The sequence below is a fragment of the Athene cunicularia genome (genome assembly GCF_003259725.1).
Source record: "Athene cunicularia isolate RWA chromosome 2 unlocalized genomic scaffold, athCun1 chr2_part2, whole genome shotgun sequence".
NCBI lineage: Eukaryota > Metazoa > Chordata > Aves > Strigiformes > Strigidae > Athene > Athene cunicularia.
In genome coordinates this window covers 2,148,117-2,171,583 of record NW_020799096.1, presented here as the reverse complement: position 1 = coordinate 2,171,583, position 23,467 = coordinate 2,148,117, and the positions used below count along the sequence as shown (strand labels likewise).

General features: G+C 35.5%; 1 protein-coding gene across 2 annotated transcripts in view; it reads right to left on the bottom strand.

The window, feature by feature from the left end:
* The window catches only part of CNTNAP2 (contactin associated protein like 2), a 1,177,736-nt gene that overhangs the window by 342,472 nt on the left and 811,797 nt on the right, over positions 1–23,467 (bottom strand). For both annotated transcript variants that reach the window (XM_026844012.1, XM_026844013.1), the window contains exon 13: positions 14,743–14,943. In XM_026844012.1, coding sequence (XP_026699813.1) covers positions 14,743–14,943 — 201 coding nt within the window. The remainder of the gene's footprint in view (positions 1–14,742; positions 14,944–23,467) is intronic.

The following is a 23,467-nucleotide window of genomic DNA, read 5'->3' as shown; positions in this document are numbered from 1 at the left end:
GAGGATGTGCTCTATGCTAATTCACACTTCAGTGAAATCGACCATTTGCATGAACCCATATAAAGAGCATCGTACCAATGCTTTTGGCACTATCATTAACATAAATTGCAACCTTTCTAATATCAGTTCTTACTTACAGCTGACAGGATGGAGGAATCAGCCATGTGTAGAGTCATTCCTGATGTAAATCTCCATACTTAATGCTATTTAAAAAACATTTTCCAGCCAAACTATGCTGACCTGCGGGTCTGGTCCAGCATCAAATTCAAACAACAAACTAGAACATTGCTATAAAATAAATTGGAAGGAAAAACTCTGTAACATAAATACAGAAAATGCCAGTTCATGTGAAAGAATCATTTTGACTATCATAAACTTAATAATGTACTGACCAGACTGGAAAATATTATCTCCTGTTTATAGAAATATAATAAGTAAAATAACATGTTTCTCTCATCCCTGTCATTACATATATTAGGATATGTAGCCACTACTGTCTCCAAACTTGAAAAATAAACTGAGAGCAAAATTTAGTCCCTGGTCCTTAAAAGCCAACCAAGCTCCCATTAGAGTTGATGAAAAGACAGCTAATTAATTGGCAAATAAACAAGATCCATACTTTGTTACTTAGTGAAAAAAAAAAAAGCATAATATCAAATTATAATTTAAATAATATTTTATAAATTTTATAAATTATAAATATAATAAATATATATAAATATTATATATATAATATATAAATATAATAAATATAAATAAAAATTTATAAATTTTATAAATTATAAATAAATAATATAAATAAAATAAAAAAGCAAATTATCAAATGACAGCAACACTTCTGAGTGACTGTGGGATGAGGATGGCTGTGCTTGTTCACGATAGGATACCATTTTCTTGTGAAATGTGGTATAATTCATTATGCAAAACAGACATCAATACAATGTATAAAAGTATATCATAAAGTATAAATAGTCATTTAACCTGGCAATTATCTTAATAAAAATAAATGCCAATAATAATCGATAGTTATGTTAAAAATTCTGATAAATTTTGTCCAGTACAAATCAAGCAGCACTTATTCTAATGTTTGACCACTGCCAATGTAATGCAACTTGGATCAAATCAGTTTTGGTGTCGAAACATCGTTTCCCTATGAAAACATCTGGAGAAAATGTTCATTATCAAACTCAGCATGCTGTTCAGACCAAAAACAACTGAGGGGAAAAAAAAATCTGGAATTTATTGTTTTATATTTTTCAAAAGAGTAATTTGTTATCAATTTATACTGATTAGCTTTAAAATGTGAAACATACCATAATTTCACCTGCAGAAGTTGACCTTTTAGAAACAGATTTTAAAAAATATTTGTCTATTTTTTTTACTTTTTTCCTCCCAACTTTCAGCCAACTAAAAGAAAATTGCTCACACAGCCCTGTATCAGCTGTTGTTGTGGGAGACTGTCAGGTTGGCCAGTTGGTGGCCTTAGCTAAGGCAGTCATGCAAGGTGCCAGCAATGATGATGATCATATTAAATGCAGCAAATCCAAGCAGGAAGTAGATTTGAGATTATCAATTTATTTTATCTTGATAGCTGAACACCCACAAAGTAAACTTTCAGGCACTACTGTTTTGCAAGGGATCTGAAGTGGTTAGACCTGGATGAAGAACTCAGCATTCCAGCATTTTCAAAATTTCCTCTACATACTAGTTTTCAATTAATAAACCTTTTTCAATTAATAAACCTATCTTCTTCAGTCACAGACTTTGAATTAAATTGGTACGTGCATTTAGAATTAATACTTAAATTGATCAGTTGCCTTTGGATGAATCCTCTAGAGAGGCTCTAGGGAAGTCAATTGGACTGTACTTGCTTTTCAACTATTTTATTTAGATCGTTTCACATCGGAGAGTGAAAAGAGTACTGACCTCCATGACATATGAAGAGATTTTTTAGTTTGTCCCAAAACAGATCTCCAGAGTTCATAGCTGTTTAAGGGGCTAGTCCAATTTCAAAACCACTTTAGATGAGGACATATTTCTACAAATGGCATGTAGTAGTGTGAAGTTCTATGTTGATCAAAGCAATTAAAGGTTTACTATACTGTAGAAGTCCTGTGGTGTTTTCTATGAAACTGTAAAGCACTTAGTTCTAAAATGTTACTGAATGAAAGCAACAGCAACTCTTTTTTTTTTTTTTTTTCTTTCCTCCCAGTCCAGGACATGTCCAGACACTCAAAGCAAAAAGAACAAGCATTTTGTTGCTTTTTGACCTACAACTTGCTCTGCATTTTCAAAAGGCTTCATTTTCAAAACATGGCAAACCCTACCAAAACTAATCAAAACCTGAAAACAGGTTATGTGGCAAATTGACTTTTCATGTTCTACTGATTTCAAGGAAGTTACGCCAGACATGACTTTATTCACCTTACAACTCTGAAGTACTGTCCAATTTTTCCATATGCATAAACCTATTCAACCATTTTTAATATTTTACATTTTTATTATTCTGCACCTCCTCCATACTTTCCAGAATCCTTCCATAGCACTCTTACCTTAATTTCCCCAAACCTAGCTAATATTAGCACATTGGTTTCAATTAAAGCAACTCCAATCTGGGAACAAATTAAGTAATTAAGCTCAACAATGATCCCTTCAGTATATTTTTGTTGGCTGCCACAAGCCTTTCAGCTACCATATACACAGAGTGATTTGGATTCCCCATCACCTCTTAAAAACTGCACTATGTTACCTTCTTCCCAAGCAGCTTTCAAATTCACAATCTCTCCATAGCACTGCTGATATATCGTTTCTTTATCTCCACCTGCTAAACTCTGATGCCCTCTCACTGTCCCCAATATCCTTTAAAACCTTGCCCATCTTTTTCTGAAGAATCTGAAAACAATTTGAAGAGCGATGTAACCAGAGAGAAGCAGCATTGCAAAAGAAATATTCGTAGCTTGAAAAAATGATCAGTAGAAGCAATAAGCCTTCCACATGTATTAATAAGAACTAGTCAGTTAAAAAGCAAGCAAGAGAAGAAGAAAGAAGTAATCATAACCATGAAAGAATCGACTTAGAAGGGAAAGAAGGCAAAATAAATAAAAAGCTAATTATTTATTAATTAAATCAAAACCAATTGTTTTCTTTAGTATCTAAGCTACATACCAAGTATTATATTATTTCCTTTGCATTTTTTCTTTACAAAGTTACTATTTAAGCACTCAACTACAGTTGAAAGTTTACAGTGTATGTTGTGAATACTTTGAATCCTCCTGACCTCCTAATATGAGTAAAACGTACTAGAAAAGTATGAGGGAAAAAAAAATGAAATAGATTTGTTAGGTTAAGTTTATTTATAGGAAGAACATCACACAATAAGACAACAGAAAAAGCCTTAACCTCAAATGTTAAAATGGCCTATTTGTGTAAATATCTATATCCCAGTAAAACTCAATCATCAGAAACAGACAAGTCTTTGTGGTGTCGATAAACCAGGGATTCTAATCTGTATTTAAAAATGATGCTAGTTTTTCACGTTAGGCTTTTTATTATAGAGTAATAATACTGCATTTTAATTAAAACATATTAAAGCTACAGAAATGATATGTTTATTCATTAATATAGGAGGAATGCAGGGTAGTTCCTATGCAGAACTTGTTATAAAACTCTTCATAGACTCTGGCCAAGTGTGGCTTGTTACTGCAGCCCTGTGCACAAACATGTACAGGTTTAGGTATCCCTCTGGCAATCACTGGCAATATCAATTTTGATGCATTTTTTCAGACTTTTGTCACATTACTTTTGTATAAGAAAATACATAACGGAACAGAGGTCTACTTTTTCCAGAAAGAAAGTAATCCTCTTCATTACCATTTCTTAAAGTCCTCTTTAAATAATAAATAATTCCATTAAGTGGATTATTTAAAAGCCAGGGAGAGACAGAAAAGGTTGTTTTCTGTAATTCCCTTTCAACTTCATTCAAAAAACTTATTTCTTATTACTAACCAAGCCATTTCTTGCTGTCTTGGATAAATTGTTATACCAGGAACACACTCACAGGATGGTCAGTGACTTGCAAACATACTACTCCTTTAGTTTGTAGGATTGCGAGTGATTTACTAAAAGCTTCTGCAAAGTGAAATATATTCTTCCTACAAGAATTACACCTTTGTTTCCATTCTGAGCCACTTGCATATGAGAGTGAGGGTGCACTCAACCATGTATGACATTTTCTCTTTGTTACTCCTGTTGCACAAAGCAAGGACATCTTCTGTGTCTTTAGAGAGGGCTTGTACGACCCAATGTCCCCCACAGCCATGATCCTAGGACATGTAAGTCCCAGGAGCCCTGACTGCAAAGGAAGGGTACTTTCTGGAGTGTTTTACCACTCTGGCCCTTCTCTAATTCCCACTGGGGCATCTATCATAATTACTATGCCTCCCTGCCTACCCATGTCCATCCATTTACCTTTCAGGGAACAGGGTGGTCAAGTTCCTCAGGGCATGTCCAGGCTCTATTTGGATATCAAGGCTCTGAGTGGCAATGCAAATATTCCTACCCTGAGCTGAATACTCAGTGTTACTTCCCTCAGTTCCCAAACAGCTCAAACCTAGTGCCATGTGCCTCATGTTTGAAAAGTATTAATTCTGAGTGAAACCAAAATATTTTATGAATCAAAGCACACCTTAAAATGAATGAGTATGAGAGTGAACATGAAAAATGGCAACTTGAAGATGCCACTATTATTGCTGATGAAATATAGAGGCATTGGGAATAAAAGAGCAGCCAAAAAGATGCTCACCACTCTACTGCAGTGCAATGTCATTAACAATCAGTCAATACAGGAGATATGACTTTAGTCAGGTCCATGTTGCTGCCATTAGTGTTGCGCTGCAATTAATCTGAGAGAAATCTCAAAGAATACCCTGAAGTAGGAGAGAAATTATTTTAAAATTTGATTTGATTATGCTCAACTCATTCAACATTTTGTCAGCAAGAAAGCATTGTTATTTTTCAGCCACTGACAAAGAAGAAGAGCTATTCTATTATCATTCCTCAGTCATAACTCCAAGCAAGGATTAAAAAGTTTGGGAGACAGAGAAAAAGAATCCTTTAATAGACTGAATTGACAGGATTTTTTTTGTGCGTGTGTTTGCTCTTAAAATATACAGTGAATTCCCGACGAAAAGGCATATCATAAAAGGAATACCAAAGTTAGCATGACATTCAAAGAACAATCAAACTTTTTTCTCTTTCTCTAAGCATTAGTTCATATAGTTGCACTACTTTGAATAAAAATGGATCTTGACAACAGTATGAAAATAGAACTGCTTATTATTTTTCTTATATTCACTGGAAACCATACACAATAAAAAACATTAAGAGTCACGCCACAGAGGATGCCAGGCAATTTGATATAACGGGTAACTGGATTATCTTCGCTTAGGTGCTCCTGTGCAATATGAAATCTGCATGTGAGTCCAAAGAAAAGTACATGCTGACATTGGGATGCTGCATGCAAATGTGGATCAATTACCTACGCACTTCTAATTGAAGTATATGTGTATATTCAGTTGCTCCACTTCAATAATGAGACAAGTGGATGTTAGGAAGAAGTTCTGTTGGTAAAACCTTAACTTTATCAGAGGAAAGACCTAAAGTGGCCTTTGGCAGACTTTCCGTTACCACTCATTATCCTTGTTTGGTTTTTCTGTGTTCACAGAGTCTTGCTGGTGTTACAGATTTCTTGTACTTCAGTATGATTGTGAACAACAGAGTTGGTCATCAGACCAGCAAATCAAGGTGCAGTACTAATCAGATCAAGAGTCAAGATTTTTGATTCAGTGAGATTAAGCTAGATATCTGCTTAGCATGGTAAATGTTGATCTGCATTGATCTTTAAGTTGTGGCCAGCGGTCCTCTCAATTCCCCAGGACTGCTACAGTCAAACACACTTTGCATAGAAGAAACAAACAAAGCCAAAACCCCCAATCCACACAAAACAAAATTCTCATTCCTTCCAACTCCCAAACATCTGGAGATTCTGTTAAGAGATTTTTATATCTGTGAGTGAAAAATTGGCATAGTGGCCCAGAGTATCAACACAGATGAATTATCTTACATGTCTGACAATTTTTTGGTCTGCTTGCAACTTCAGATTTTTCTGGAAAAATAAATTGGTTTAGTATCTCTTCCAAACATTCTTGCTACTTAACACAGTGCTTTGCAAAAAAATGATGAAAACACAGTCCATGCCACAGGGGACAGATGATTAAAAAGAAAAGAATCTTTGATCTGTTACTCCTGTGTCATTCAAGAGTGACACCACTGTAAATACTATTAAGATTTTACAAAAATGTATATGAAATCAAAATACCAGAGGTAGAGACACAATAAAATATCAAAGAGGAACGAGTAAACAGGACAGAGAAAAAAAGGTAAAAAGAATTTTTGGGATGTTAGCAGAAAGCAGATTACTAGTTCTTAAGGTGATGGGAGAAAAGATTCTATTCAATAATATAGCATGTTCCAAAATACAAATATTTTTGTGGATGCAATTTAAACCTGGTACATTTGTTATAGCTATTCACCTATGCAAGTGTTATAGTAGATATGTAACTTTAAAAATAGCTTGACAGATATTAAATATGTCATGAATCTGTGAGTTAGTAAGATCTATCCTACAAGTTACGTGTATCTAATAGCATACCTGTAATTTAAACAAACCATCATCATTGCTGCTGTGGCAATGCACAAGATCTTAACAAGCTGCAGTTGAAACCCCACTATTAGTTGTGGAGCATATGTTTGCTTTACAGAGTCCATGTTGACCACCAAAACATTCCAGCTATTTCTGCAAAGCAGTATTGGAATAGGCTTCCAATAGAAACTAGCATAATGGGTCTTTTCTAGGGTAACTGAGATAGCAGTATGCACTAAGCAGCTGCCACTTTTCTAAGACTCATTATAATTTAGCAGCTAAGTTGGCAACTGATTCCAAATCTTCAGCTGCTGTTTCTGAAATGCTGGGCTGCATTTCAATCTTTTGCATCTTGCTAGTAGCTCTATCTTCCATCATTTTGCTGGCCAACAAATGCCTGGAATCAAAGTTTTATTTCTGCCGGTAGGTATGGTAAGCTTCCTTTCATTTATTTATTTTTTTAATCTCCAGATCCATTTTTCCCAGAAAATATGGTTATTGATTTTTTAATTCCTACTCCTATTAATAGAGTGAATTATCTTTCCCACCTCTTATTCCAAGAATCTAAGGAAGTGATCATGAATCTTTTTTGCTGGCAACACAAATTCCTTGAAAATGGAAGTCACTGTCCATATGCATTTTCAGTAAAATATGTCCACATTACAGAAAATCAGAGATTAATTTTTTTCATCTTCTGATACTGAGCAAATTTCACATAAAATATTTCAAAAGATAGACTGAAAAAGGATCTTGTTGAATTAATTCCTTCTAAGAAGTCATCATTATCTGGAGGCCACCTCCTTCTATAATAATACCCATATGTATATAGATTTCCACAAAGAAATTTACAGGTATATATGTCTTATGCCACAAGCACATAGAGGCACAGAAATTCAAGGGGACAATGAGCTCTCCTTTCCCAGATTATAATGGCAACGATATTACATGAACCTGATTCAAAAATATGTTGTACTTCTTGCATACTCCCTTCAACCTTCAGTAAAACTCTGTCCTCATACACTCTCGGGCAATGTTGGCTGGTCTAAACGACATTGTTTTAACATTGGCAAATATATGTAGGCAGAATGTGAAATCATTGAGGGGGATTCATGGAAAGAATGGGTTATACAATAAAGAAAATGTGGAAAAGTAGGGAAAATGTATGTGGAATTATCCACAAGGTGAAAAGGGGAAATTACTTCAGGCAGTCCATTTCAAAGACAACTCAGAAAAACATTTTATTTTTCTGACTGATTTGATAAATAACATCAAGCATACATAGATAAAAAGTGCAGTAAAAACCCATACTCAAAGATACTCCTGGTATAAGATGTAGTTCGTGCTGTTCATACCTCAAATAGCCACACACGTTTTAGTAATTGTACCATATATATTCTCAAGTTAGTATGCATTCTGCTATGTTCCAGAGGTTTATCTGACGAACTCACTATGAAAAACATGAGTGATGTAGGAGGTGGGATCTGATAACATTACTAACAACAAGAAGCAGTTCTTACAAAGTGGTTGCAGCACCTTCAAACTCCAAACATTAACTGAAGACTGTTTAAAGAGGCTCCTGAGAAGCAGAAAGGCTAATATAGAAGACATAGCTCAATGCCCCAGCTGGGAAAGCTGAGGTTAGAATTTAGGAAAGCCTAACTATAACCTTCAGATAATTGGTACAAGTCACAGCCTCAAGAAATGAAACAGTATCACCTCATCCATGAAAACAGGGCAGGTAATGTTTCAATAACAGTTGGACACCTTTGTTACATGGCAACACAGGGCAGTGAAGAAAAGGCCAAAAGAAGTCTGTAACACAGTAGGGAATGGAGTGCTGTCTTATGATCCTTTTGTTTCATGCACTGGAAATTACCATCTTCTCTGAATTGCATATGTTTAGCTTGATTCTTCATATAGTTGTCTATGACACACATTCATCTCAGGAGTGGGAATGAAAAAAGAAACACTGGATATTTTTAGTGCATATTTGAAAAGAAAAACTACTCAGACTAATGCAAATGCATTTAGGATACAGGTGAAAGAGAAATTTTTGTCAAGATACACAGTGATATACCATCTAGATCCATTTTGTCTGAAAAATTAATAAACTAATCTGTTCTGGCCATTCGTCAAGAAAGATGACTTGTCCCCAGAATAATGTGGGTTGCTGAGGAAGCAATATTTGTGAAAACAATAACCATGAGTGGTTTTAAACAGGTTTTATAAAACAGGATTCCGTACAAACAGTGGAGCAGTTATTGCCTTCCTCTATCTTTCTTTTAAGAACTAAAGATAGTGAATCTCTTCCTGTAACAGGCAGAGCACACTTACAGAGAAAATGGGTATGACAAACACCTGGTTTGGAACTTTCTTCTATAACAGTAAAGTTAAAACTCAAATGCACTATTTTTTTCTTAAAAAGGCATAGCAAAGAAACTAGGGCTCACAGCACTAGTTACAATTTCCACAGAGGGTTTCCAATATTCACAAAGCTCTTATCAGCTACTATTATTTCTAACAAACCCCAAAGCAACATGTAGCCTTTTTCACTTTGTGATACTGGATTAAGTCTCATTCCTACACAACAGCAAAGATAACTTGAAAAATCAGCAAAAATAGTTCACCAGCTAACAGAATGATGACGACGAAGTGAAACTAAGAGACTCAGTGATCACTGAATCAGAAAACCTCAAAAGAATTTCTAAGAGGCTAGCAAAGGTGCAGAACGAAACTAAGACATGAAAGAAGGTTGTATTAATAATGGACTGGAAAAAATTACCTCTTAACTAATCATTTATGTACCTAATGTACCTATGAGGATTCATCTGTACTTCATGAGAAACATTGAATTATTGTCTGCTTCAGATTGCAACACGACAACAACTAAGGAAAAAAGAGATCTCCAAAAGCTGTTAATTTCCACTTCTAGGACATGAGCATGTAGATCACAGCAGAGCAAGGACATTGTTGCTGCTACCCTTGTGCTTGAAAAATCACTTGAAGTTGAAATCATCTTTTCTAGAACACTGTCAGAGAAGAAGGATTCAATCAATAGATTTCTTAAGGCTGGACAAGATACATGACAGCTTACAGGCATGTTTTCTGAAAGAACATTGAGAACTGAATGCTAAAGCCTGAGCAAGTTTTGGAGAAGCTTCCCTTCATCATTGTAGGACTGCAGATAAACCCATTTCTCTTAGAGTCTTTTTGAAAAAGTCTTATTAAGCAGGAATTATATCTGCATCTAGCATTCTAGATCAGTTAATATCTAGCGATGTGAAGGTTTATATAGAGAGTTCTGATTTGGATGGCTACTTAGGAAAAATACCATATTGCAATTTTTAACTTTGTTTTTATCTGAATCTACCCATAAATCTTATTTTCTACTAGTATCGCAATTCTTTTATTGTAACTAATACAACCAAACAGCAAATTAAGTTTTTTATTTCACCTGAATTCATGAAGCTGCTGTCTCATTTTTTCCAAAGACAAACAGGTATGGAACAGTAATTCATGTACTGCAGTAACTCTGCTTTATGCTTTTCATATGCTGCCTGAAGACAGGGTGAATAGGAATAAAAATTGGAACACACACCAACAGATCTCATTCTGTTCTCTGTATCTTTTAGCTCCCACACTTTGATTATTTGTTACAGCTCCTACAGCTCTGGGAAATGACAGACTCACAGATACTGTGAACACAACAGCCCTCCTCCCTTCAGGGTCTCATTCCCAAGGCGAAGGGAAGAATGGCCGAACCAGCATGCTGTTCCCTCCCCATTTCCGAAGCTGAGATCAGTGGTCCTGTAGAGAATTTCATACCAAGGAAGTCACAAGCAGGTATTATTAGGAAGTCTAATGACATCAGTGGGTGAATATATGTAATTTTATTAACTAACATTCTGCATTCATTAGTATATCATATCACTGTCCTCTATATCACTTTGTTTCTTACAGCAAAGAAGGGAAGCTTCTTCCTGTAAAAGCAAAGTGATTCTATATTCTGCGATGCCTCTTTCTCTCTTGTTAACCAGTGGACACAAAAGAACTTTCTTCTATCTCCAAGCTCCTGTTTGCAAATGAGGGAATTGTCCTATTACCTCCCATATCAACTGGAAAGTGTACGGGCATCAAGAACTCAGAAAAAAACTAGTTTTCTGCATGTCCTCAGTACTAAACATATCATTATCATCTCAAAATGGAAGTTTCCAAGGAAACGAGAAGAAAAGAGGATATAAGGAATATAAATGTAAATGAGAAAAACAAAATGAAAGGCCTTGTTTTTTTTGTTTTTTTTTTTTTTTTTCAAATTTACATATACATGTGCACTGTTATTAAGTTGCAATTATGAACCATGAGCTTATCTTTTCATTCATTTATTAACAGTAACAGTTACTCGGATTGCCAAGATCAAGCCACTATCATGCTAATAACTGCATATTCACAAAGGAATTCCTGTTCTAAAAATCGTATTATCTAAATAGACAATACAGACAACAAGAAGAATTCAGCCTCATGTTGACTGAACTGGGAAAAAAAAAAACCAACCAAACAACAGAGAAAATAAATAAATTGTTAAAAGTCATAGAGGAAAACTGTATCAGAGTCAGGAACTGAACACAGATTTCCTCAGTACATAATTGACAAAAGACTGTGTGACAACTGCATCCACTGCAGGCTTCCTGCTTGAAAATGGCTTCCCCAGAAATTTCCAGCATAGCTATACTTTTGCTGTTTATTGTGATAACATGGTCTGCTTTCAGCACAGGTGTCTGGTTTTGTGCTTTCTTAAGAAAGTCACCAAGCTATCTTGACTTAGTTTTGGTTTTCTGATGATCTTTGAAAAAAATTGCATTTCCAGGCAGTCTTCACTTATTACTAGACAAGGACTCTTCAACCAGCTTTGAGCAGGAAATTGGACCAGATGGCCTTCTGCAGTCCCTTCAAACCTGAATTATCCTATAATCTTATAAGATTCCTGTTTTCAGGCATGCTTTCAGAAGACACTTATGATTTAACTTACATAGAACATCTTATTAATGGATTCCCTCAAACTAAATGGAACAGGATTGTAAGCTGTAAAATCTCTCCCAATCCTTATTGTTGGCAATGATTTTAATCTGTTCTCTGGGATGTACATGTTATTTTGCTTGGATGAAAGCCCATGATTAAGAAAAAAAAAGTCATGGATCTGCAGGAATAAAGACTCAGAGTCTAAAACTCATAACAGAATAATGAGAATTAGTTTGTACAGACTGCTTTTCATGCATCGCTCTCAAAACATGTGACAATGAGAATTCTTTGATGACTAAGCCTGAAGCCAAAAAAAAATCCTCAACAAAGCAGGTTTATTAATATGAAGGTTTTCATCAAACACAGAATTTTGACTGCATAAAAAAACCCATTCAAGTTATTAATAGCAGCAGTACATATGTTAGTGCAATTCTATATACCTTTATCTTGTCAGGAAATCCTTAATTAAAAGCAGAAAAAGCTACAGTTCACTGATGGCTAGTTAATTACTCTCCATTAATAGATCAATAAATGGCTTTGGTCCTGATTTGTTTAAATATGTTAACTCAGCAACTTCTTCCTGAGAAGGAATCATGTTGTAAAGTGATGTGAACCCCAAGAGGCAAAAAGGTGGAAAAGTTGAATTGCTGCACTGTCTTCTCTGTTTCCGCTGTTCTCTTCTAAAGGACTAGTCTATTCTAAGTGGTTATTTAAACATCTGAAAGGTGTAATGAAAAAGTTCCGACCTAGAAAAGCACCTATGATCAAGGCCACAAATGCCATCCTGATCCCCCAAAGTCCATAAAGGTTTTACCACTGGCTTCAATACAACCAGGAACCCATTTCTTGAGGAATACAAAAAATGCTGATTTTTGTTTTTCATTTCTTTGTGTGTGCACCATACTGCAACGATGTATATAGAAAGCTCTGTGGTGGAAGAAGCCACATGAGTACTTGGAGCTGTGCTGTGACATGAACAGCGTGTCATAATGTATCAAAAAAAAAAAAAAAAAAAAAAAAAAAAGAAATAGAGAAAGGTATGAAAAATTGCTTCCTTAGCTTAGAAACCATAGACTGAAGCCAACAACACATAGCTTAGAAAGAAAATGTATTGGTCTGTTCCCAACTAACAGAAAATCACTGTTGTGCTATGTGTACAAACCATTATAGGTGTTATACAAACACTGCAACTTGAATTTTTCTTACTGTTTAGGTTAAAATCATCAGCCTTTGTTGTTTCTTTCTCTTACTTAAAGGAAAAAGAAAATCCACCTCATAGAATATTTCCCAAAACTCACTTTCCAGACCAAAAAACTTGCCTATAAAGAGTTTCTAAGAGAATTTATCCTTCCATATAAAAAGTGAAAATGTGTAGAGGTATCTTCAAAATACACCCATTTTTAAGAAGCTTAAAAATGCAAACATCTGGAATTGATTGCTCCTTAAAGAAATTTTCAGTAAGTTATTATTTTGTGTGCTGCTTAATTGTTTGTTTAAATCTAGAAGCTAGGGTAAACATCTGCAATTACAGTATACAATTCTTTCATTATAACATAGATATATACTAACAAGTGCAATTTGGTCCTGAAATAACAGTCTTATACATTTAATAAAGGAGAATCTAATGCTACTTTGTGTAAACTATGAGCTTTCTATGCACGTTATCTCCAGCTCCATCCCCAAGTGAATTTGCCTTCTAAATGCCTGCCCAAAGATACATCCACATACTACTCTTCTGAAACACATGCAAGCAGAGAGCTTGTATCCATCAGCAGAGTCTTACCACAATGTTTCTAGTTATGAACATGATTCAGGATCCTCTACATTAAGGCCCAAGAAAGAAGAAATCATTTGCCACTTTGCAGAGTCTCTGTGTTATGCTAAATTAAGTAAAATAATAGCAACAGAGACAAACCATGCATTAGAAATAGTTCAAAAACATCAGGGAGGAGCGAGAGAAGTAACAAGCATTACAGTATCTATTAACTAACGGAATGCTTATGGAAATAGGGATAAGATGCACATGCATGCTAAATGAATCCTTATCTATAGCACCATAAGACAATACACCATAATAAATTCATGAGGGGAAGCAGCTTAAAGTATAACGCTGTAAGCACCCAGCCATTAGTCTCATCTGAAATGCATTTTAATTGCTCCTATCACAATGAACTCATTTCACAGTCACAAAAATGTGTTATATGATTCTACTTTTAACCCAGTCTTCGTTAAGTACCATTAAAGATTTATTTAACATCAAATGCTATCATATACAATTAGAGCATAGATTAAGTACTATGTGCATATTAAAAGAATTTCTAAAAATTGAATCCATTCTTTGTGTGGTGTTTTACTGATTCTGGAACAACTAATACTTTTGTCTTTATCAGTTGCATGTAAGATTTGTTGGGGAGGCACATACAGCAAGCACCACTAGGACTGTTCTCTTCCAGTAAAGCTACACATCAGAAGGAGAAACTTATAATGAATTTACTTATGGGTAATAGCATATCGTATTTCTCACACAAGCACATTAGTGACCATGCCAATCTCTACAATGTGTAAGGCATCTAATTACACAGAAATACTCCGTGTATAAGAAACTGCTTCAGAGATATTAGCGGGAAAATTCCAACCCTCATTCAGCCAGTGCCCTTCCTGACTGTAACATACCAAAACTGACAACCAGAAAACCAGGATAAAGTTCAAAGCAATTTTTCAATGCCCCTATTGATTAAACTTTCAAAGTTACCCTGTTCACAAAAAGCCTCCAGCTTTAAGGAGCAACACATGTGAGAAAGAACACACAGATTCGTGGCGCAACAAAATTCATTTCAGCAGTAAGCAAACAGGCAAAACTTCCTAAGAAAGTAATTTCTTCTGTATTTCCACTTATTTACCTCTTTGTGAACTTCAATGAAGAAGAACAAAGTATGTTCACTGAATGGACTGGTCTAATACCTGTTGAACTGTGCAGATGAAGTTCTTTAACAATGTATTTAATTGATAATCCATTCTCAGCCTACCTGGTGTATTCAGCAGCCGGGACATCTTGCAAGAATAGGAGATAAACTGCTCACAGTATTCAGCACTACTGGTAATGGCAGAGATCTGGTCCATAGTTGCACTGTAGTTGAGCTGCAGCACAGATAACTTCTCCAGGCTGTTGCCTCCCATAGAAGTCTGCATTTGCAGATCATGGTACACAGTCGTCCATACTTTATCCTCTGAAAGAGAAGGGGGAAAAGACACCAATTGGTTAGAAGCAGACAGTGGAACTGAATTAAAATAAATTTAGGCCTTTGACAAAAGATAAAAATATTCTGCAATGCAATTTTGAGGGGGTAGTGGGGAAGAAGGGCACTGCACATGAAAAGTCATTGTGTGAGAGCATAGTTCCAACAACTGTGAACTGATGAAAAGACAAAATCCTGATTGCCTTTGTAGATTTGGTAATGAATATACTGTGTGAGGAGATTTCCTTGAAGGACTGGTGCTAATAGTGACGTATGGAACCAATAAGGATTAGCTTTGATCAGAAATTGATTAGAAGGACACAGAGCTGATGTGCTAAAAATTTAAGGTTTCTATATGAGGAAAATCCACTGTGCATGATAAATTGCTGTGGGCTGCAGAACAACACTGCTTTGCAGTTCTGTAACAACAGGGATGCACCAGATTCTTACATGATTGCATGTTAGTGATTAATACTGACAACACTGTAGTTTATCAAGGTTTCCATATTTTTACCCAAGCTGTGTTCCTAGGGTAAACCAAAATTACTTCTTGCTGACATTTGAATATTTTACAATAGCAGGACCATATGACCTCATTGATTGTGGTTATGGTACAGATATCAGCATAAGAAATAATAGGAGGCGATGGAAATAAAAAAGCTTCTGTTTAGTTGTGAGAAGACAAAAGGAAGGGGGAAGGGCAACTTCATTTTGGTGATAAGAAACACAGCAGCATTGGTTGAATCTCAACACTTCCCACAGCCTATTGCACATACAAAAAGTGTACAATATCTAGCCTACAGCAGACTTTGTATGCGTTATACTGCTTTAAACTACTACACAGCAAGTCACTAGAAGTGTTACTGTGTCATTTGTAGTTAGCAGAGGAGATTTAAGATGAGATATCATAATAATGAAACAACACACTCCACACTCCCCTTGCTGAAAGATTTGTGGAAGTTGGAAGGTAGTTTAGAAAAGAAATAAAGAAAAGTCACAGCAATTTTCCTGTTACAGACCAACCATTACTTTTTCTTAGAGGGACATTACACAGAAATGAACCAAAATAAAAAATATATTATCTGAGAAAGACATAGGGTTTCAGAGTTGAAACAATGAAGAATTCAGTCAATGTTAGTTATACTGTCTTCCTCTAAGACTACTGTTCTATCACTTAGGTGTGAAGAACTTTTAAATACAAGTTGACTAGCTACCAGCATAAAAACCCGCTAACTCAGCTGATACTTACTATTCATATTGTCCATCTCAAATAGCCAAGAACTGACATAGGTCAATCCTCCTATGTTAATAAAACCCAGAAAAATCTCTATTTTCTATAGATTATCCTTTGGCATATTACCACAAAGCTTCCTAGAAGTGAATCAGGTTTTGTCACTAACATTTATCAAGAATAGTTCTTTTCACATATTGCTTTTTCTGTTTTTCTTTTAAATTTTCTTTCTGCCATTTTATATACTTCTAATACCGAGGGACAAGTCAAAGAAATGTGTCTTAAACTTGCAATGGGAACTGTGGAACCTTAAAAAAATCTGTAAGAATATATTCTGGTGCCTTGAACTGCCTTGCACAAAAGCCCTGTTTCCCCGATGAGCCAGCCAGGCCTTTGTCCCAGACAATTCAGCTGTTCCTGTAGAGCAACACCACTGACCACAGTCATCCTTCCAGAGATGCAGAGACTAAAACATGCCATGCTGCTCACTTCACTGTATTTATCACAAGAACAGATTCTCTAGGGAGATCATCTGGCAGTTTCAGAGAATACTAATTCACCTGACAGATGTGCCTTACAGCAATAAAACCCATAAACTATACTACATAGCAGTATGTTTTTAATTCATCTATGTAAATCTCATACCTGTTAACGCAAATCTCTGAGACATTCTAAAACTTGTGGCCTGATACTGCGCTTCATTAGTTTCACTACATGAAAATACTTTGATAAACTGGAGCATATTCAAAAATGCTTCGGTTCTTCTTCACCAAGTTCACAGAAATGTGCTTACATACACTGATGAGGTTTGGGTGTGACCCAGACTAAAGTTATCTTCTCGTGTTATGATTATTCTTATCTCTGGGACTCTGTACTCCACCTTATTTTCTAGCCTTAATTTTCATTGCATAGTGTCAGGCTATTTTGGATTACATGGAGTCATGTGGACCCATGTGTTCGTAACTGATATGGTGCAAGTCTTTCTAATCAAATGTTTAGAGATAAGGCAAGCAAAGCGGACGGATCCTCCACAGGGAGTATGTACACTAGCCAAATGAGATGAAATTCAGCAGGTATGTAAGATGGTTATTATGTTAATATTCATAACCTTAGTCCAAAGCTCTATATCAAACATAATACTATTCTTGCACCAAGGAAAAAAAAAATCAAAAAAAGAAAAGGCAGGGGAAAGAAGAAGAGGAATTCTGATTTCTGTATTGCTTTAATACCACTCCCTGAGGATAAATTTATAATTGTCACCTGTCAAGTTATACAGAGAATACAACACAGTTTTGCTGAGAGTCTGGGATGGAAATTTACTGCAGATTCATTTTCAAGAAAGGATTGAGATAGTTTATACATTCACTGATAGCAATGTCTCATTTTTGGCAGAAAACATGTAAGAGCTGTAATGTGTTAGTAAGGCATATACTAGGCCAGGTAGAGCTTCATCTTTGAGCCAGCAAAGACTCCTAGACTATTGCTAAGCCACAGGAATTTTATTAGCAATAGGAGCTGCATTAGGCATTATGTCTGAGAAGGACATTCCTTTTGGATATTGGATTCTATCTAAGCCAACCCTGACGTTTTGCCTCCCAGTGGAAGAGGTTCAGGCTTTACTGTGGCACACTGTATGAAAGAATCTAGAAATGTACTCATGGATGGATCTAGATTGTTTTTGTGTCTGTCAAGCGTATACTCTGAACCACTTCAGGATCCTTCTGCTGAAGTACAAGTACTGCCAATGGATAAAAGTTTGTTGCACCTTGTAATGTATATATACATATATGTGCATACAGTCAGCAACCATTTCTAGAAAAGCATCTCAATCTTTTCCTGCTGTCTAGAAGATGATGGAAGATTGATTAGAGTACACCTGGCCAGTTATTGGAAAGAACTCCAGCTCCCATTTCACCTTCAACTAGTTGATAGAGTGGCTCAAATGACTGAAAAGCACTTGAGCATAGTAAAGAAAAATTTACTGGCTTACCAATGCACAGGGCAATCTCACTGGCAAGCCTGAAATCAGTTATGTCACACTCACAATGCACATAGGATAGATGCCAGGGACACATAGAGGCTGACAATTACTTGACATTCAGCAAGCTGGCTTGTCCAGAATTTGGGAGCTGAAAGGTCTGTGCCCACAGGTCAGGCACAGAGAAAATGTAGAGAAAAAGCTGTGGCTGGTGTACAGGAAGGAAGCTCCTTGTTTGGGTGGTGGATTTTACACTCTTCACATATTTTACTGATTTAACTAAAAAGCTCTGCCACGAGGCATAGACTGAGACAGTCTGGGATGACAGGCTCTTTCCTCAGCTGGAAAAACACATTGACAGTGTAACATGGATGCAGCCAAAAATGCATCAGCCCTCCGCACCAAGAGTAGACTTGTGCATCTCATACACTTATGCTACTGGGGTCAGCCTTAAGATGTCTGGAAAGACTTAAAGGAAAATATTGCCAGGCACAAATCTCAACCTTATGTATTGCGTGCCGATTACAAACTGCTTTTACCCTTTTAGTCTTAACTATTTGTTGATGTGATAATACTTCCCATGGAAATCACCTACACATTTATAGATTGAAAATAATGCCAACTTCTTCATTTATGGTTCCAGTTTCTCAAAAACTGCTTGAGACCACTCTTCAGAAACACTGAATGAGTAACCTGCTTGCAGACAATTTCTCTACAGAAAAGGTAATGTAGATAATTCACAATAACTCAAATACCTGTATTATCACCATTTATGGAATTATTCCCATGTACCTGAGAACAGAATGTGGTAGTCGTAGTTAATGTATCAAAATCTGGAACAAAAGATACTTCTCATTTTCTGTCAATAGTACACAGAAATCTCATTTAAGGTACATGGAAGTGAAAAATCTGGCCTAGTTAACTGTAATTTGAAATATATTCCTGGCAATTACAGTCACCACAATATTGGTACAAGCATTCCCCTAATAACTGGCAATTATTTTAAGAAGCATAACATATGGTTATTTCTAACCACAAGTGTTTAGAGACAATTTGTTGGTCAGAGCTGAGTATATGACTTCTGTACAGCCAAGCACACCTTTAAAGATCAGACATCGCTTCACAGTTAGAACGCTGTTAAGTAGCATCATCTATAAAATATTCTATGTGCTTATGACCTTTGTTATTCAAATTAAAAACTGTATTAAAATGAATTCATGTTGAGAGTAGTTATTAATAATTGAAGGATAATTATAGTATTCTCATAATATTTCTTTACCGCAGACATATTAACAGGAAGTTAAAAGCTAGTGTTTAAAGGAAATCCAAGTGTGTTTTAAATTACAAAAACGCAATAGCATTACAGAAAAGGGCATAAAAAAAATTTAAAGTAAGTGAGACAAAAAAATGGGGTTGTTTGTGATATTGCATGGGACTGTCACCATTTCCTGGAGGCTCTGATAATGTACTTCTGCACCTCAGCCTACTGTGTAGTGCTTTCTTTGAGGCTGGTCAAAATACCCTAGTCCAGTGAGTCGTTCAGTTAGTCAATATAAGTGCTAGGCTTGGCCTTGAATGGGAAATGCATATAGAGCCACAGAACTTTGGAAAAAGACAGGGGAGTCGAGCAAAAAAGTACACGGCAGAAATCTTCATGTTTATGTACAAGTCACGCTTATGGTCAATCTCACATCATTAGCTCATAAAACCCAAGAGACTTCTCAGCTGTGATGTAGTTTAAGGAGCTAGGACGAATAGCAATAGAGTTTCCTTTCATATCACAATAACACTGAGAAGACAATAATTACCTGATCTGCTGACCTGACTGAAGAATATACAGTCATAATCAGGTAAAGCACCATTGCTAATTGGATTAACTGAATTCTATTTTTACCTGAAGTTAATCCTTTGCACAGATTTCAATTAATATCAGACATATCAAAAGTTGGGGCAGTCTGCATTATTCCTTTATGATTTATTCTAAGACAGACTGATTTTTAAATAGAGCACTTAAAAAAAACCCCAAACACTTCTTAGCCCTATTGTAAGAAAATGATTTACTTGTGCAGTCTCAGAAAAGGAATTCTGTCATTGAGATGAGTGCTATAAATGTGGGGTGGATCCATTATACTTTCCTTATAAACAATGCTGTTGAACCCTAGTTTTAAGTGAAGAACAGAATGCAATGTAGATTTGCAATAAACTGGTTTTGTAGCAAGGCGAACCAGGAAAGTAATGTATGCACTGAAAATGTAGCACCTGTCCCACTCTGTCCTCTCTTCCCCTCTAACTGTCCATATTTTAAGACAAAGGGATGGACTTTTGCCTTCAGTGGAAGAGACTGGATACTTCCCATACACACGGAAGCATTCGTTAGGCTGACATTAGCTTTCCCACTGGAGGACAGAGTACCAACACCAGCTAATTGCTAACACATCAGGAAGATAAGGCTTTCCCAGATGACCACCTCTTTATTCAAATGCATTTCTTCTTAGCTCTTTTTGAATGTTATAGAGTGTTCCAGTTGTACAGGAAAACAGATATTGTTTTTAGCAGTGAAGGAGCCACCTAAAGTTCTTTGAATAAAACACAGAAAGGCAGTAACCATAGATTCTTAATGGAATTCATAATGGTTTTCGCTAAGAACAATCTAATTAGATCCAAACTGCAAAGACATTTGATATAATTATAGAGAAAATAGGCTCCCTGTAATTTAGGCTATACATTACTCTATGGGGAAGCACTTCCTCTCCCTCAGACAGATATTACAATACGATTAAATTTATTAAGAATTACTTTTTTTTTTTTTTTTCTTTTTTTTTTTTTTTTAATTAAAAAAAAGGGAAATGACCACCTATTTCCTCAAAAGGAAATTAAAGTCACATAATTTACTTTGCTAAAAACACCTTTCATTTTCAATGACTTATTTACACTCCTGCCCACTCACTAGTTGTTTTTCCCTAATAAAAAGTGAAGTGGTTGACTAATAAAATTAGTAATTATTAGTAATGATTCACTAATAAAAACTGAAATGAATTTTTAAATTTCCTTGATCATCAGCTATACAAATTATCGAATCAAATATTAACATAAGTGATTTTTCCCACTTCATCTTCAGCATATTTTGTGATGGTGATGATGGTATTAAACACTGTATCACCATCTATTTTCCAAATACTCAGTTTCTCCTGTTATTGAACGTTCCTCACTCATTTGCTTGGTGCTCACTTAAACAAGAAAACCTGCTTTTGACAAGAAAATAAGGTGATCTTTAGTAATGATAAGTAACGGGAAATAAGTTTGGAAAATATACTTCAGAAAACATAATGCATGTATTCCATGGGTACGAACATGTTTTTTTCCCTTTTATTTTACAGCTATAGTTATCATTCAGAATTTTACTCTTTTTTTGGAATGAATGGGCTTATGTTTTTAAGATATTATTTTATTAGATATTTTAAAGAAATCAGAAAACAGTTTTGTTTCTCAGAAAAGATCATTCTCTCTCTCTTTCTGATGAAACAGATCAGTGGCTTTTTTTGATGGATGCACTTTCATGACCTAAAATTTGGCTGACAGCCTTGGTAAATTGTCATCTGGTATGATTACTTTCATCATATTCAACCACACCTTGGTTCTTGGTTGAAGCCCTAGAGAAGATGGCTTTGAGAAAACCCGAGCATATCAAATAATTCATATTCCTTTGATGACTGTCATTATTTACAAGTCCAAAGGGAAAGATCGTTAAGTCCCCACTAATATTCATGGTGTGCTCTACCCATCAGCCCGAGGCAAAACAGACATGCTAGAAACTTTAACCCTCAACTCGATGGCATTTCTTCTAGCTGTCTTCTTGATGACTAACACAATAGTGGCTAATTACTTTTTACCCAGAATGTTGCTGACTGACAACAGTTTTACCCCAAGTGTCTTCCTGTTCAGCACACATACTTGGCATGAACTTGTAGGAAGATGAGTGAGGATAAGTGGTCTGTGCTGATGACCAGTACTACACTTCTGATACCTCTTACATATGTCCCCTTTAAATCAGCAGTGCATATGTAGCATTCATAACATGGAAGGAGCTAGCTGAAAGATCGGTGAACATAAATATAAGTCGATACCTATGACAAAACCAAGGGGAAGTCATTTCAAGATGTAATAAAAATTATATCCACCTCCATCTGCTGCTGGGTGCTCTGCATTTGTTGTTAAGAATTGATGCCTGTGGGCTTTATTGTATTTCTAACTAGTATCTGACAACTGTATTACATCAACATTTAGGAATGTGTTTCCTTCACACATCAGCCTGGAGATAGCTCTTTACCAGACATCATGACTTTTACCATCATCAGTGCATTTGTTACTTCAAATTAGATTACTGCAATGTGTTCTACAATATGCTACACTACAAATCACTCAGGAAACTATACAAGACAGTGGACTGCCTTCTAGGGAGAATAAAAATTACAATCGTAATCACCTCATATTATGAGATCTCCAATTTTATTTTCTGATAAGAACATAGTTGGTATTTCAATTTCTCTTGAAGTGTGTGGGATGGTACCACAACAGTCATTAGCAATGTGATTAAACTAAGCATTTTTTGCAGCAATGTTGCAGACACAAGATCTGTTGCATACAATTGATGTAGAAAAAAATTACAGTAGACAATACCTTCTTCTCCCTCCTTCCCCCTCTCCCCCCCCCTTTTTTTTTTTTTTTTTTTCAATATATCTCTCTATATATGTATATATATAAAAGTTTAAAACTATATATAGCAATTTTAAATTAATTCTGCTACGGACTTTGAAAAAGCTACCATTCCTTTATAAAAATGAAAAATGTAGGTGCGATTGAAGTTAATGAGTGTTTTGACAATCTTGCCTGAGATTTGCAAATGTCAGTTTTGCAGTCTGGTGATATGAATTCTAGTGCTCTCATCTTACTAATGAAGAAAATGGGGTTTAGATCAGAAAAACCCAGAAGAAAAAAAAAAAAAAAGGTAAAGAAAGGGTGTTCTTATGGACTGAATTATATTGAAATCAATGTCAGTGAGATTTCTAATATATTTAGATGGGGAATAGGATCAGTCCCAGAATGTAATTTAACCATTTCTGCAGTAATTTTCTCCTTCTATTTTTCCTCACATTGTTTCTTCATCAAGATAATAATAAATCTTCAAATGTAATTATCAGTTACTGATTGGGTATTTTAATTTTTACTTACAGACATTGTCTAATGAGACAATCAAACCCTACACTTTCTCTTTCATAACAATTCAGCAAGAAAAAAAAACTCTACTT